Consider the following 12,627-nt stretch of genomic DNA (forward strand, 5'->3'; position numbering starts at 1 on the left):
TCTGTTGTCCAGACAACAAAATGCTCGAGGGCTGTGCTCTGGGTCAATGTGTGGTCATTTAGGACTTGGATGAGGAGAAATCGTTGAAATTCTCTATCCCAGAGCAGTTTGGATACTCGATCATTAAGCATGGGCTCTGTCTGGACTTCCCACTGCCTCAATAAACCAGCCATCATAATCAAAGACACCTCCCACCCTGGACATTTTCTCTTCTCCCCTCTCCCTTCAGGCAGAAGATACAAAAGCCTGAAAGCACATACCTCCAGAGTCAAGAACAGCTTCTATCTTGCTGTAATCAGACTATTGACTGCCCCCTAGTGCAAAAAGATGAACTTTTGACCTCACAATTTGCCCTTCTGTGGTATTACACCTTATTGCCTACCTGCCCTGGACTTTTTCTGTACCTGCACTCTGTTATTGCTGCTCACTTGTGCTACCTCAACACACTGATTGACGAAATGCAAAACAGACGATTTTCACTGTACTTTAGAAGGGTGCAGAAGGGAATTATCAGGACACTGCCTTAGAGCAGGTCTTAGGAAGAAAGATTGAGTGAACTAGGGCTTTTCTGTTTGGAGTGAAGGAGAACAGTAGGTAACGATAACGGTGGACAAGTTGATAAGAGGGGCAGCCAGAGACTTTTACCCAGGGCAGAACATGAGGGGGCATAACTTTAAGGTGATTGGAGAAAAGTATGTGGGGGGGGGGGGGGGTGCCTGAGGTAGGTTTTTTACATAGTGGTAGTTGTGTAGAGCGTGTTGCCAGGAATGGTGGTAGAGGGAGATACATTAGATGATGATGACATTAACTCAGGCCTGAGAGGCCAGCATTGGCATTTTCAAGCTTTACAAGGCGCAGAACGAAAGACTGTGTGGCACACCACTCCTCACACAGGCATTTCGCAGTATTTTTCTTTATTTTACGAAGTCGAGTTACGAGCTCAACACTCAACCCGGCACGGATGTAAAGAGTACTCAGGAACTGGATTGGATTGAATTGAATCCCCGACTGGATTCAAACTCTGGAACCTCTGTTCTGAGGTATGGCGCTGATGTCACTGCACCACCAGCCACCAGACATACATTAGGAACATTTAGAAAGGCACGTGTACGGTAGAAAAATGGAGGGCTAGGTGGGAGGGCAGGATTAGATTGGTCTTGGAGTAGGTTTTTTGATATATACAGAGTAGATAGAGTGAAATGTTAGCGTTGGGAAATTACAAAGCTGAAGAACAGGGAATGAAGATGACTGGCAAAGGAACCAAAATGCTTTGACTCTGCTGCATGCTAAAGGGAGTGTGTAGACAGATTCATCTGTGGCATTCACTAAGGAACTGGATAAGTACTTGAAAGGAGATAAAAACAATGCCTGCCTCTCTGGTGAGTTGCCAGGAGTGTGGGACTTGATGGATTGTTCTTGCATTGACCCAGTACAAACTCGATGAGCCAAACAGCCTCCTGCTCTACTGAAAACATTCTGTGATTTTCTTTGGACAAAAAAAAACTCCCCTGCATCTCCCTAAATTTCTAGCCAATGTGATCAACCTGCTGTCTTCATCTTTGAACCATTCGCTAATGTGTGGTGACACTTGCGGGCTGCCTGCAGCACACCCTTAGGTGTGTTGGCTGTTAATGCAAATGACACATTTCACTGTATCTTTCGAGGTACATGTAATAAATAAATTTGAATCTTGAATGAAAATACCTAATTAGCCTCTCTAAACCTGTCATCTCTTCTGCAGCTTCTTCTCAATCCTTTTACTCAAAGGGGAGCAATCAAGTTTCTCTGGTCTAACCCTGCAGGCGACATTCCTCCTGTCTGTACCCATTGGCTGGATCTAAATTACCATGTTTAGTCTACCAAAATTATTGTGTGGATTTCTCCTTCAATGGAGGAGACCTTCCCAGGAACACAACACTTGGAGTGAGAATTCCCACTGAGTTGTTTACGGTGACTGTATTGAGGGGTTCATGTTGACGATGACACGGCTCATAATGATGTTGATGCTGACTGCATTGCTGGGACCTTCTGTGATTGCTCTCAATCCACACTTAGCTTTTCATGAAACTAGTTAAAATGCCCTTTTCCTCGCTTGTAAATTGCAGATTGCATTCTGCAAGTGGGAGAGATTTTGTAGCAGAGGACACACTCCTCAGCTTGTGTTAGTGTGCCACTGTCTTCCCCAGTGTCCCTGTAGGCTTGTGGTATGCAGTGTACACAATGGGCGTCTCTGAGGAGCAGCCCACGCATGCTGCATATGCCTTGAAAAGCTGGTTTAATTAGTACCATACGTGTGAGTAGGGACGTATTGTCATTACATTTGCTTGTGCAGGATCAGAATCAGGTTTAATAACATTGACGTATGTTGTGAAATTTGATGTTCTGCGGCAGAAGTACAATGAAGGAGATAAAAACCTAGAAATTACAATAAGAAATATGTATGCATATATAGTGGATTCCAGTTAATTGGGCATTAGTTTATTGGGGCAGCTGCTTATTTGGGACAACTCTTAAAAGAACAAACACAAATTGAGAAAGCAGCCATGGTTCCCTTCATTTATTTGGGACAGGAGACTGTTGCTGAACAATTGCTAACTAGTGTCAGTTGCGCGCACGCCTTCTGGCCGTAGGTACTACACCGTGCTTAGAGTGAACATTTTTAAATAACATCACTCGTGTGTTTGTGTTCAAAGAGCAGTGATTTTTGTCACTGACAGTTGGCAAGTAAGAAGCAGTAAGACAATTCAGAACAGTTTTACTCACTGCAAATTCCACCATTCAGGCTTGGAAATGCCAGGAATGTCTGGGAGTGAAAATAAAACAATTTCACTACTTCAACAAGTTAGGAATTATGAAGAGTTTGAAGGTATCAACGATCAAATTGAATGTTATAATTAAAATGAAGTTTTGAGGATGCAGTCGTTCAAAGCACTAGTTGAAGGCAGTCCACAGTCAGCACTACGTGCCTGTGTATTTGTTGCTAATTTGCACTGATCTGTGTTGATTTTGTTCATTTACTGTCAATCAAAAGAACACATCAGCGAACACAATGAATTCCTCCATTGATAACTATTAGGAAATAGTAGACAGTTTTACAGTACTGTAGTTGCTTTGGTAGTCTAATTTATTCTGTATTTCATTTAAATACTTAATTTGTTAGTTAAACGGTAGTTTGTCTTTTTATATTTATTTAACTATTTCCATGAAACTTTGGCAGCCACTTAATTGGGCTGAAATGTATTGGTCCTGATGCATCCCAATTAACCAAAATCCACTATATCAATTAAATAAATAGTGTAAAGAGAGTCAAAAATAGCAAGGTAGTATTCATGGGTTGGTTCATCGTCCGTTCAGAAATCTGATGATGGAGGGGAAGAAGCTGTTCCTTAAACATTGAGAGTGTGCCTTCAGGCTTCAGTACTTCCTCCCTGGTGGTAGCAATGAGAAGAAGGTATGGGTGATGGGGGGGTGGGGGGAATCTTAATGATGGTTGCCATGTTTTAAAGATGTCCTTGATGCTGGGGGGCTGGTGCCCATGATTGAGCTGCTTGAATGTTCAAACTTCTGCAGCTCTTTTCATCTTGTGCCGTGGCCCCTCCATACCAGATGGTGATGTGATCCTGTCTGCTGCTCTCCATCCCACCCTCTGCCAACTCCTGCCAGCCCCCCAGGCAAGCCAAGCCAGGGTTTGCAACAGTTCAGAAGAAATGGGCTATGGCACAGTTGTCCTTTAGTACAGGCAGGCTCCAAGTCAGAATCAGAATCAGGTTTGTTATCACTGACATATGTAGTGAAATTTTGGAAATGAACAAGTTCCATAAGTTTTTAAAAAAAGATATAGATTAGATTTATTTTCCATATGTACATAGAAACATACAGTGAAATTCACTGTTTTGTGTCAGTAACCCCACACAGTCAGAGGATGTGCTGGAGGCAGCCCATAAGTGTTGGTATGTTTCCTTGGTCAACATAGCAAGTCCGCAACTAACTAAACCCAAACCTTCTCCTTTGGACTGTGGGAGGAAACCGGAACACCTGGAGGAAAGCCATGCATTCTTGGAGAGAACGTCCATACTCCTTATCAACAGCAGCTGGAACTGAACCCTGATGCTGTAAAACTGCTACGGTAATGTGCTACACTTTGGAACCCTTTGGCTAACACTCAGTATATTACCCACAATACTGTAAAATGGCATCAAAAACACAGGCTGATTTAAAAAAAATAACAATTGCTAAAAATGGAGAAATATTCTACATTTTGTTATTGTTCTTTCCTTATGTTACCTTGATGTGATGTTGTAATGAAGTGGTCTGTATGGATGGCTTACAAAGCAAAGCTTTCCACTGTATCTTGGTACATGTGATGAATAATCAATCAATCTAATAAAACAAGTTTGGTCACTTGGAATGAACTTGTGTATGTACAATGGACTTTTGAATTTAATGATACCATAGGAACTTGTTCCTATGTAGGGGTGTCCATAAGACGTGTCTGTAACCCAGAGTAACACACAAAATGCAGGAGGAACTCAGCAGGTCAGGCAGCGTATGTGGAAAGGAATAAAGAGTCAGTGTTTCAGGCCGAGACACTGTGTAACCCAGGGATGGTTTAAACAATACAATGAACACATTTTCCCAGAGTATCTCACTAAATCCACAGGGAATTGGATCACATCACCCATCTTAGGGCATGAAAGCTTTGCTCACCAGTAATTCTTAAAAGAAACTTGGGGCCAGTGTAGGGAACAGAGGAAACAGTTTGGTGACCAGGTATGTGCCTAGGCAGACAGAGATAGAGAAAAAGGAACCTTTGTTTACATGGATCCTCTACAGCCTCTCTAAGGCTTCCACATCTTTCCTATAATGAAGCAATGGGAAATGAACACAGTAATCCAGTTGTGGTCTAAGTAGTGTTGAAGTGGAAGTAATTTACATATGTGTCACCATATGCTGCCTGGAGATATATTTTCTTGCAGGCGTTCACAGTAGAACGGAGAAATACAGTTCAACCAATGAAAAACCACACACAAAGACTGACTTTGGCCAATGTGCAAAAGAAGACAAACTTTGCAAATAAACAAATGTTAAGAGCATGAGTTACGGAGTCCTTGAGAATGAGTCAATAGTTCTCAGAGTTGGCGTGAGAGAATTTTTTCATGCTGGTTCAGGAGCCTGATGATTGAAGTATTTTATAGAGCTGCAACAGTATCTCGTGGCTCTTGAACTCATTCCCCTGACAAATGAAGGCTAACACACTAACCGCTTAATTAACCAACCTATCAAACTGTACATCAACTTTGAGGGATTTATGGATGTGAACCCCAAGATCACTCTGTTCCACAGTGCTGAAAATGGAGATGATATCCTGTCTTGACTTGAATTGTAGTAAGGAAGGCAAATGCAAGGATAACATTCATTTCAAGCGATCTAGAATATAACACAAAGGGGTACTGTTGGACTTTGTAGCTCATTGTTCAGGCTGCATTTGGAGTATTGTGAGCAGTTTTAGGACCCATAACTAAAAAGGGCATTGGAGAGAATCCAGAGGATGTTTATGAGAATGGTCATGCAAATGAAACGGTTAACATATGAGCATTTGTTAGCGCTTGGCCTGTACGCTGGAGTTTAGAAGAGTGAGGGGAATCTTACTGAAAACTACTAAGTATTGAATGGCCTAGATAGGGTGAAAGTGGAGAGGATCTTTCCAACAGTGTGGAATATTTCTTGGATCAGAGGGCTCAGCCCCAAAATAAAAGGATGTCCCTTTAGAACAGATGAAGAGGAACTTCTTTAACCAGATGGTGGTGAACCTGGAATACATTGTCACAGCTGACTGTGGAGGCCAACTCACTGGGTATATTTAAAGCTTAGGCTGATAGGTTCTTGATTAGTAAAGGCGTCAAAGGTTATGGGAAGAAGCCAGGAGAATACAGTTGAGTCATGATGGAATGGCAGAGCAGACTCGATGGGCCAAAATGCCCCCCAATTCTGCTCCTATGTCTTATTATCTTATGGTCTCAAGCTGTATGAAAAACCTTAAGTGTAGTCTGCAACATAACTTCCCAACTCTGAAATTCACTGCCTTGACAACTGGAGGCCAGTGTGCCAAATGCCTTCTTCACCGTCCGATCTACCTGTGATACTGTTTTCAGGACCAAAGATTCGAGATTCTGAGTAATCCCTGGGGGTGGAGGATATCAGCCTGAATATAAAATTTTTCCTTTGAAAGTCTTGCCTCTGACTGCACAGCACTCCCTTCAGCATCTGATACCAGCTTTAAGCACAAGCTTTCAGGAGTAGTGAGGAATGTGCTAGCAACTACAGAGCTGCACAAGATTCCGGGCACTGCCTCTGCTGTCCTCCTTCACCTGGTTCCCCACTCAAATCTCTTTGAGTTTTGCTGTCTCCTTGGGCCTGGTATCTGCCACTATTGCTGTGTGCCATACAGTCATGCGCCCAAACTGTGTGGGCTCTGCGAGCTTCTAGCTGTTTCCCCATTCTGCACAACATCTGGCATCTAATGGGGATTGTTTCAGAGACTGTCAGCAAGTATTACAGCAATGGTATAACATTACAATGAGTATTGAATCATCACATGTTACAGAGGGTGGTGTGTTAGGGAGGAGACTGTTACACTCTCTGATAACCACACAACATGGGATGTGAATTCTGTCAGCAAGTGTCCCAGTCAAGGGTATAGGCTGCTTTATACAGTAGTACAGACAGGTGTAAGGTATTTTGGAGTGTCCTAGTGAAGGGTGTTGGTTGCTTCATGGTGTGGAGAGCTCAGATTGTGCCGGAGTGGAGTGTGTGAGGTTTTACGTTTAAGCGTGTTGGGTGTTACACAGTAAAATGTGTGGGTTGTTTCACATTGAAGGGTATATGCTGTTACAGTCAGTACTAGAGACAGAGAGGAGCTTTGCAGTGTCACAGTGAGGGGTGTGGGGTGTGTCAGTGTTACAGTGAGGTGTGTGGGGTATGTCAGTGTTACACTGAGAGATGTGCGTGTCAGTGTTACAGTGTGAGGTGTGGGTGTGTTAGTGTCACAGTGAGAGGTGTGGGGTATGTTAGTGTCACAGTGAGAGGTATGGGGTTGTGTTAGTGTCACAGTGAGGGGTGTGGATGTGTTAGTGTCACAGTGAGGGGTGTGGGGTTGTGTTAGTGTCACAGTGAGGGGTGTGGGTGTGTTAGTGTCACAGTGAGGGGTGTGGATGTGTTAGTGTCACAGTGAGGGGTGTGGGGTTGTGTTAGTGTCACAGTGAAGGGTGTGGATGTGTTAGTGTCACAGTGAGGGGTGTGGGGTTGTGTTAGTGTCACAGTGAGGGCTGTGGGTGTGTTAGTGTTACAGTGAGGGGTGTGGGGTTGTGTTAGTGTTACAGTGAGGGGTGTGGAGTATATCTGTGTCATGGTAATGGGTGTGGTTTATCAGAGGGAGTTTGACTGAGCTTCATGCCGTTTCTCTCACACATATGATGTTGTCCGTCATCTGGTTTAGTTGGTAGTCAGCAGTTGAAGTGAATGCCAGCAATGACTCAGTGTTTCTTGTGTGTTGAGATATGTGGAGCACAGGGAATTAATCCCTGCAAGATCACAATCAGCTCCAGCTTCTAGCTTTATTTTAGTGAGTCTGGTGTTCATTTTTAGTGTCTGAGAGTTTTTCGTCTCAATACAGCCCAGAAGTGTTCCTGCAAATAGCTGCTCATCTGTCAGTATGCAGAGGGATTCTAAATGGGTGGTCTGCCGCTGACTGTGTAGTCTGTTGTCTTGATGATAAGGTTCAATGAACTCTTTGAAATACGGACTGAGATGTCTGAATTTCTGTGTCTGAAAGGAATGGAGATTTTGTGATCAGCTGGACAGGCAGGATCCATGGAGAAAGGAACAAAGTCAGCACCACCAGACATCAGGACAGCTTCTTTCCCTGCTGTTACAGTACAGGCCCTTCAGCCCACGATGTGCTAACATAAACCTATTCCACGATCAATCGAATCCTTCCCTCCCACATAATCCTCCATTCTTTCATCTATCTAGCTGGTAAATCTCCACTGTAGACTTTTTAAAGCTTCCACTTCCTTCCTACAATCTAAGAGTCTCTTAATTGTCCCTAACATATCTGCTTCTACCATTGCCTCCAGCAGTGTATTCCAGGCACTTATTACTCTTTTTTAAAAAAAACCTACCTCTGACATCCCCCCAAAATTTCCTGCACTGAAATTAATCTATTATTAGCCATAATCATCCTGGAAAAAAGACACTGTCTGTTCACTCTATCCATGCCTCTCATAACCTTATACTGTCCACTCTCCTCTCATTTCCCTTTGCTCCAAGGAGAAAAGCCCCAGCTGACTTAACACTTCTTCATACGGTGTGAGAAATGGAACCTAGACTCACCCTGACCATCTGCTTTTTTATGGCCTGGCTCTATATTGTCTGCCTGCACTGGATTTTCTCAGTACCTGTTACGGGTTATTCTGTATCCTATGATTGTTTTTCTTTGGACAGCCTCAGTGCAGTGATGTGATGAAATGATCTGTATTACAAAGTTTGTCACTGTACCTCGCACTGTGCACACTGAATGGTGGTAATGATCCCTGGCAGAGCCGTGTCAACGGAAGGGTTACTGCAGTCTGGCATCTCACACTGGTGTTGTTGCCAGGGAATTTAAACCCTCCCAGCTCGAGAGAGAGCAGAGAGCTTTCTACACACATTCCTTCATCGGTCGCCCCGCTCTTTGCTGCCTTCCCTACTCCCTGCCTGCAGCATCGCTGTCACCTGTCGTGTTGGAGGAACCCCGGTGAATGATCACAGCGGCGTGACGCTCAGCGAGTGACCATCAGGCCTCGTTCCCAAATCCCCTGCGGAACCATCTCAGCTCTGACCCTTTCGGACTCCATGCCCCATGATTGCGCGTTCCAGGTATGTGCACAAAGATTGGGATTTGGCCAATTTATTCACTGCTAGCCAGGAGATCTCCCAAGTCATCTTTCCACTGAGACTAGACAAACGTTCACAGTGATGCCTGTGCTATGACGCTTTCTAGTCTGTTATTTCTCTTGTTCTTATGACTGTGCTTACAACTCTTGATACATTTGAAACCGCTTCCAGACTCAGTCCTTCTGTAACACCCTTTACTGTCAGCAAACTCCTGTCTATTCCCTACCATTGACAGATGTGTCTTAGGTCACATTCAGTCGCTGAAAGGGGTGGGGTGGGGGAGGAATGGTTAAAGTTTAAGTTCGTGACATTAACCAGAGTGTGTCAATGCTGTTTCCTCTCTGTGGTGCAGGATGAGTGTTGTGTGTGTGTATTTTTAGGTGTTTGCATACATGTAAATGTTTTTGGGAATATGTGGTGTGTGTGTGTGTGTGTGTGTGTGTGTGTGTGTGTGTGTGTGTGTGTGTGTGTGTGTGTGTGTGTGTGTGTGTGTGTGTGTGTGTGTGTGTGTGTGTGTGTGTGTTTTAAGGGTGTTAGCACTTATGTATGTGTTTTTGGGAGTGTATGCACATGTATGTTTTTGCAAGTGTGTGCAGATATGTGTGAGTATATGTATGTTTTTGGGATTGTGTGTGTGCAGATGTGTCTGTATAGTGTTGTGCATCTTTGGGACTATATGTGTTTGTGTGCACGTGTGTGTTACCCAGATGATTACATAGAGTGAATGAATTGCTGACCCATCCTAGAAACAAATTTTCTGAGTTCTACATCTTTTGAGCACCTTTGGAAAAATTGAAACTACTCTGATTATTAAAGTCTATCCCATCACTGATTTAATCACTTTCTTCAAGCTTTGATCTAAACATTGTTTCATCAGCATGTGGTGGTGTGTGTGCATGAGAGCGTGTGAGTGCATACATGTATGTGAGTGAGTGTGTGTGTGTGATGTGTGCAGGTGTACTTGTGGAGCCTCTACACTGAGTGTGTGTACTCAAAGTCTTCTTGTCAGCAATTGATACTTCAATTTCTACAGGTCATTTAATCACAGACAATGTGTTGATTTTGAGCCGGTGTCGTTGTTACGTAACCACAGTAACAGGCAAAGGTTATTTAGCTTCTTGAACATGTTCTGCCATCCAGGGCCTTCTGAGTACCACTGAGAATCTGGAGTTATCTGGAGTATTTAAATCCATCCCACCACTGATCTGTGATCCAGACACCTGTAGCTATCTCCAGTGAGGTCCATGAAACTCTGAATAGATTCCAAAAGTATCTAATCCAAGTGGGAGCAGGATGTTTACATTTAAGAAGTTGGTTTAGATTAGATTAGTTTTACTTGTCACAAGTACATCAATACATACAGTGAAATGTGCTGTTGGTGTCAATGACCAACACAGTCCGAGGATTTGCTAGGGGCAGCCTGCAAGCATGCCATGCTTCCAGCACTGACGTAGTTTCCTCAGTCATGGTAGCCACTACACCACCGTGCTGTTGTCAGTGGAAGTGCAGACATCAGAGCAGGTCAGCACAACTTGTACTGTGCTGTAATGTTCTGTGTCTTATATTCTATTTGTATAAGTATTCATTATTTATTTAACACGCAGTGGAGTTTCATAGTTGATGCTCCTGTTCCCCCTTGTGTCTTTCTGAGGCGCGGAGAGATCAATTGTAAATACAGTGCCTATATTCACCACCCTCCCATCCCTGGAAGTCTTCACGTTTTATTGTTTTACAACGTTGAATCACAGTGGATTTAGTTCAACTTTTTTTGACACTGATCAACAGAAAAAGACTCTTTCGTGTTAAAGTGAAAACAGAACTCTACAAAGTGATCTAAATAAATTTCAAATATAAAACACAGTAACTGATTGCATAAGTATTCACCCCCTTTTAATCATCACTGGTGCAGCTAATTGGTTTTAGAAGTCACATAATTAGTTAAATAGATATCTGATTTTGAGGACCTGTGTGCAATCAAGATGTTTCAATTGATTATGGTAAAAATACACTTGTATCTCGAAGGTCCAACTGCTGGCGAGTCAGTATCCTGGCAAAAATACACCATGTAGACAAAATCTGAAAACACTGAATATCTCTTGGAGTACAGTTAAGTCAATCTTCAAGAAATGGAAAGAATATGGCACAGCTGTAAATCTGCCAAGATCAAGACCTGAGTGACCATGCAAGAAAGGGACTAGTGAGGGAGGCCACTAAAAGACCTATGACAACTGTGGAGGAGTTACAAGCTTCATTGGCTGAAGTGGGAGAGACTGCACATACAACAACTGTATCACCAGTCACAGCTTTATGGGAGAGTGGCAAAGAGAAAGTCACTGTTGAAAAAAATTCACATGAAATCTCAGCTAGAGTTTGCCAGAAGGCACTTGAGAGACTCTGAAGTCAGCTGGAAGAAGTTTCTATGGTCTGATGAAACTAAAATTGAACTTCTTGGCTGTCAGACTAAATGCACTGTTTGGCTTAAGTCAAACACCACAGATCATCAAAAACACACCGTCCGTACCGTGAGGCATGGTGGTGGCTGCATCATGCTGTGGGGGTGCTGGACTGCAGCAGACCCTGGAAGGCTTGTGATGGTAGAGGCTAAAATGAACGCAGGAAAACACAGGGAAATCCTGGAGGAAAACCTGATGCAGTCTGCAAGAGAACTGTCACTTGGAAGAAGATTTGTTTTGTAGCAAGACAATGACCCCAAGCATAAAGCCAAAGCTACACAGGAATGGCTGTAAAACAACAAAGTTAATGTCCTGGAGTGACCAAGTCGGAGTCCAGACCACAATCCAATTGAGAATTTGTGGCTGGACCTGAAAAGGGCCATTCGTTCATGATCACTTGCAATCTGACAGAGCTTGAGCAGTTTTGTAAAGAAGAATGAGGAAAAAATTCAGTGTCCAGATGTTCAAAGCTGATAGAGACCTATCCACACAGACTCATGGCTGTAATTGCTGCCAAAGATGCATCTGCTAAATACTGACTTGAAGGGGGTGAGTAATTATGTGGTCAATTATTTAGTGTTTAATATTTGTAATACATTTAGACCAGTTAGTAGAAATTTGTTTTCACTTTGACACAGAAGAGTCTTTTTCGGTTAATCGGTGTCAAAAACAGGCAAATTAAATCCACTGTGATTCAATGTTGTAAAACAATAAAACATCTGAGGGTGTTGGGGGGGGGGAATACTTTTTTAGGCACTGTAGAATCATTGAACATTTATAAAGCACAGGGGGAGGTCATCTGGCCTATTGATTTTGCCTGAATTCATAAACAGTTGTGCAACATAATCTCACCTTTCAGGGCTACGGGGCAAACCTCCTCAAGTCTGGTTTAAAAGTTATGCACACAAAATGCTGAAGAAACTCAGCAGGTCTGGCAGCATCTACGGAGGAGTTAAACTGTTGACAGTTCATCCAAGACCCTTCATCAGGAGTACTCTGGATTTCCAGCAACTGCAGATTTTCTTGTGCTTAAAAGATTTTCTCTCACCCTTTCAGGCAGTGGGTTCCAGATGCCCACCTGTCTCTGAGTAATAAAAGGTTTTTCCTCATATCTCGCTATTCCTTCTCCTAATTAAATTAAATTTCTGCTCACTTGTCTTTGACCACTCTGCTAAAGAGATTAGGCCCAGCTTATTTACTCTATCTAGGCCCCTCGTAACTCTATAAACCTCAATCAAGT

The 12,627-nt window shown here is 43.1% G+C and overlaps 1 protein-coding gene across 5 annotated transcripts in view; it reads left to right on the plus strand.

The window, feature by feature from the left end:
* Positions 1–12,627, plus strand: part of kank2 (KN motif and ankyrin repeat domains 2) — a 156,606-nt gene that overhangs the window by 19,174 nt on the left and 124,805 nt on the right. The window contains exon 1 of one of the 5 annotated variants that reach the window (XM_073069042.1): positions 8,694–8,916. The exons of 2 other annotated variants lie outside the window; for them this stretch is intronic. In XM_073069042.1, coding sequence (XP_072925143.1) covers positions 8,900–8,916 — 17 coding nt within the window. In that variant the 5' untranslated portion in view covers positions 8,694–8,899. Of the gene's footprint in view, positions 1–8,693; positions 8,917–12,627 lie in introns of those variants that run through there. 2 more of the 5 variants (XM_073069034.1, XM_073069039.1) reach the window with 2 other exon arrangements.

The sequence above is a fragment of the Hemitrygon akajei genome, chromosome 16 (assembly GCF_048418815.1).
Source record: "Hemitrygon akajei chromosome 16, sHemAka1.3, whole genome shotgun sequence".
NCBI lineage: Eukaryota > Metazoa > Chordata > Chondrichthyes > Myliobatiformes > Dasyatidae > Hemitrygon > Hemitrygon akajei.